The 4,426-nt window shown below is 34.0% G+C and overlaps 1 protein-coding gene across 1 annotated transcript; it reads right to left on the reverse strand.

Moving 5' to 3' along the window:
• Positions 1–860: 860 nt before the first annotated feature.
• On the reverse strand, positions 861–4,338 carry LOC117104029 (poly [ADP-ribose] polymerase tankyrase-like). The gene is made up of 6 exons (XM_033244679.1): positions 4,161–4,338; positions 3,877–3,982; positions 2,775–2,944; positions 2,204–2,351; positions 1,816–2,019; positions 861–1,088 (listed from the first exon to the last, which is right to left on the reverse strand). The coding sequence occupies exons 1-6, from the start codon at positions 4,283–4,285 to the stop codon at positions 876–878; spliced, it is 966 nt and encodes a 321-aa protein (XP_033100570.1). The 5' UTR covers positions 4,286–4,338; the 3' UTR covers positions 861–875.
• Positions 4,339–4,426: the final 88 nt, after the last annotated feature.

Here is a 4,426-nt window from a genome sequence, read left to right on the forward strand (position 1 = left end):
AGTGAAATTTTGCCGGGAATGGGGCTTTAAGTTCTCCTCGTTGTGTGAATTCTAGGACGCAAGTTGGCCAAATCTATGTTGCGCAGAGAATGTAAGCTGGTCATGCATGAGTGAATCTAGAGTCACTTCGTCGTGCAAATCGAAAGCTCTTTATTATTTTACACCTTAGGCTCTGTCCAGGCTATCAAATTTTCTTTGACAAAAAACTGTTGTATACCCATATATGGTCATGATGTGCCTATATAGAGTCATGATGTGTCCATATATAGTCATGATGTGCCTATATATTGTCAGATGTGATGTCATCATGACCATATTTAGGCATGTCACAAATTTTTGCCAAATAAAATTTGATAAGTCTGAACTGGGCTTAAAATATGTGTATTATTCACACATACTAGCAAATAAAATATGAGTCTTGTGTTAATCTGGACAGGACTTAAAATGTGTGTATAATTTGAATATGATCCATATAATAATAGTAGTAATGCTACACAAACAGATATAACAAAAATGAAATAGTAACATGACAATGTTTGGATCGGTATGTTTGAAAATCTCAACTGCAGTTGACAAAGTGGTTGAGATTTGGAATCTTAACCTTGAGGTCGAAGGTTTGAACCATCACTGTGAATTTTGTTTGTGTCCTTGTACAAAGGTACTTTATCTACGTTTGTCTCCTCTTCACCCATGAATATAAGTGGGTACCTGGTAGGTCCAAACAACTATGCACAGACTACAGCAGTATGTTGCACAGGTGTTTATTCCAATGACCATGTTAGAAACATAAGTATGCGCATGGAAATAAGAATATTTAGACATAAAAAGAAGTAACTTGATAAAAAAGAAAATATGGAGTGTGGAAAAACATATTTTTATTTCCACCTAAAAAAAACACTAGGTAGTGTACCTTGTTGACGGTAGCGAGCTGCTAGGATGACCTTACTGGCGACTTCATAGTCTAGTAGGTTGGCAATGAGTTCGGCAGCTTCCTTGAGTGTATTATCATCCGTAAGCGGTGATGTGTTTGTATATGAGAAGTTGATGTGAGGGATGAGCTCATAAAATTCATTGCTGAGGAGGTTAATCTTGATAGAAGCAAAAAAAAGAAAAAAAAGAAAGAAATTAGTTTTTCTAAGATGTTTTGACCCCAGAAAAAAAGTCATAATAATCTTTTGTTAAATTAACTTGCTCATGTTGAAGTAATATAAAAACTAAGTTGCCACTGTTTTTACTAGGTCAATTAGAAAAATCGGGTTAAATACATAGCAATCCATTGGAGGTAAGCTTGATATAGTCAACCATCTGTTCTAAGTTCTTCATTAGAATATAATGTGATGTCTTCTTGACCTCCAACATTTGTTTTAAGAGAATGGGATTAAATTATTTAAATCTTTCCATTGCATTGTAAGGCAAGACTTATACCATGTTTCACAAACTTAGTATTTTAAAGATTGTCGGGGGGAAAAAATATAGCAAGTTTTGCCAAAATCCAGATAGAGGAGAAAATAAGAATAAAATTTTATTGGTGAATATAAACAGTGTAATGGGATGGTTAAATGCTTTAAATTTATATAATTAGGAAGAAATATTATACATATCCTATTTTCTGAAATTTCAAGGCAGTGGGGGGGGGGGGAGAAAAACATTTATTTTTTTCCTGAAATTTCAATATTTTTGTGGCAGTGGGTGCACTAATTGGCCAAAAATAAAATGTTTATTTTTATTCGAAATCATCATTATTGGAGGGCGGCGGATTTGCTAAGACAAGGTATTAAAAAAGTCTCGCCTAAAGATATTAAAATTTATGCATACTTCTTCCATCAAGCCCTGGTATTTCTCAATCTCCTGTATCAAGTTCTCGTTGCGAAGGCGGTCGATTTCTTTGATTTTGTCTCGCACTTTTCCTAGTATTGTTTTGGCCTCCATAAGAATTTCACGAGAGATATAGCGGGTTGGGAAGTAGTTTGCATCGATGTGGATGTCTCTCATTGATGCTTCGTACATCTTGTGATTTGTCTGAGAAAAGCAAATTATAATTAAAACAAATTTACAAAAAGTGTACACTAGAAAGAACCTGTAGAAAATACAAAATTGTCCCAAAGGGTTATGTAGTTGATGTAAACAAATTAATAATCTTTTATTCTCTTTTTTCTCTATATTTGAAATTACATGATTTTCAATTGAAAGTGTGAAATCTTACCAAACTTTTCATCACATCTTTAACAGGACTGGGTAACTTGGAGGGCAATGTAACGTCTAATGAAGCATTCTTATCTTGTTTATATACCTTCTTGGATTTATACGGTTCAGCATTAACTAGCCGATACTTCTTTGGCTGTTTCTCAAAACTGAAAAAAATAAAGTTTACAAAATATAAAATCATGTTAAATAATACTTTCATTCATCCAACATTGAGTAAATTCCTGCAGTCTGTCGACACTTTGTGACAAATATGGGATTTGCACATTAGTGATGTCATAACATACCCATATTTGGGCAGTTAACAGGTATTTGTCAATCACTCATGACGTCATAATGTAATCTTCCACATAATTTTCTTTTCCCTGAGCAGACAACAATTTGTTATAGACCTTTATATTTTTTGGTCATTAATGCAGGTTTTTGGATGGTAAGCCTCATATAATTGTATGTTGGAATTATTTTCATTTTGCCATTTTTTTTATTTGGACCTAGCGCTTAGAGGCCTTGTTTATTTGCGCTTTAAAATCTACCTATTATTATTAAAATATTTGAGTTTGAGAATGTCTTACTTTTTAACGTCACTCCAATTATTGCCAGTCTTGCTTTTAAACACCTTCAGGAACTCCTTGACGGCCTCATCCATTGTTGAGAAGGGGGTGCACTGATACTGCCCCTCATGCCCAATCATGCCCCAGCAAGTGAACAGAGCATATACGTCTTTGCCCTTTTGATGGATTACCTAGGAACAGAATTTAAATTCAGTCAACAAAAAGTCAAACAAACAAGGATCACTGACTAAATCACTAATTGCAGATATATAAGTGATGCTGCTTTGACTGTGACGAGACAGACCATTTGGATACTATTTAACTTTTGAGTCATATTTTGTGTCTGTGTTTTCTATGTTAGACCTCGAGTTTACAAATTCTAAGGTCCTTGCTTTAATATGGATACTGTGGGTTATTTGGGACCACATGATAAAACAATTTTCACTCAGCTAGAATCAAAGTGAATTTTTTTTTTATCTTCAATGACTATGAACACTCTGACCGCCAGGGGTTTGAAAAAGTAGTATCAGCCACTGCCAGACTTTTTATCAAATTTTAACACTTTTCCGAAGCTCGTTGAGAGTGTGTATGTGATCAGATTGAGATGTAGTGAATACTACAAGGACTACAGATATTTTAGCTTTACAATGGTACCAAACACTTTATTATAATCACAATCTGTGACCCGTAACAGTAAAATGAAAATGACTCACTATTGGAGATTTACGCAATTTCGTACAACAAAGCTCAGATAATCGCGATTTTGTTAAAAAGTAAATCAATACTGCTCTATGCTAATGTAAACAAACAAATAGTGAAATACTCCAGACTGAATATAGTGTTCAAATTGTTAGTACATGTCTGTAATTACCCCATCTATCGGATTCCGTAAAAAACCTGAAACACGGAGATCTCTGTGTTTTCGGCGTCAAGCATTGTGTTACCAAACACGGAGGTCTCCGTGCTTGGTGGGCAGAGTGTTAGCACAATAAAAAAAATCCTAAACAATATTATAGAAGTGATGTTTTGCCTTACAACTGCATCAAAATACTAAACAATATTGTCATAAATGATTATTATAATCACTAATTAGATTAATAATTATCAATTATTAATATATTACCTGTAACTTGTAGAAATTATTCATTCCATTTAATCCATAGCGAACCTCTACCTTTGTCATTACAGCATTGTATGGAATGTTCTGTTCAGTATCAATCAATACCTCGCTAGAAATAAAAAATTATACACAGGATGCTTTCATTTTGTATTTAGTTAGAAAAATAAAAGGCTTTCATACCAACCCTCCTAATTAATTAATTAAAACTAAGTTTTATTAGGAGGCTTGAGAGTGAAGATGCATTTAAACAACCAAGCTACACTTATTATGTAACTAGGAGTTCTTACCCGCCATCTGTTAAGCCGGAGTTACTGTCGACTTTTGCAAACGGCTTTTCATCTTTTTTCTCGATTTCCTCTTGTTCCAAAGTCTTCTGCAACATTTTCTTTGAATCTTCTTCAAAATCTGGCATGTCTGTCTGCCACTGTATGTTATCAGACCATTTGACTTTTAACACTTCAGGTTTGACCTACAAAAAGAAAAAAAAAAATGATGAATTTGCAAATAACTGCTTTAACACTTCATACATTAGCATACTTGTCACAACGTAGGC

Source organism: Anneissia japonica, unplaced genomic scaffold (assembly GCF_011630105.1).
Source record: "Anneissia japonica isolate Jap-2015-1 unplaced genomic scaffold, ASM1163010v1 scaffold284690_len4480_cov175, whole genome shotgun sequence".
Classification (NCBI taxonomy): Eukaryota; Metazoa; Echinodermata; class Crinoidea; order Comatulida; family Comatulidae; genus Anneissia; species Anneissia japonica.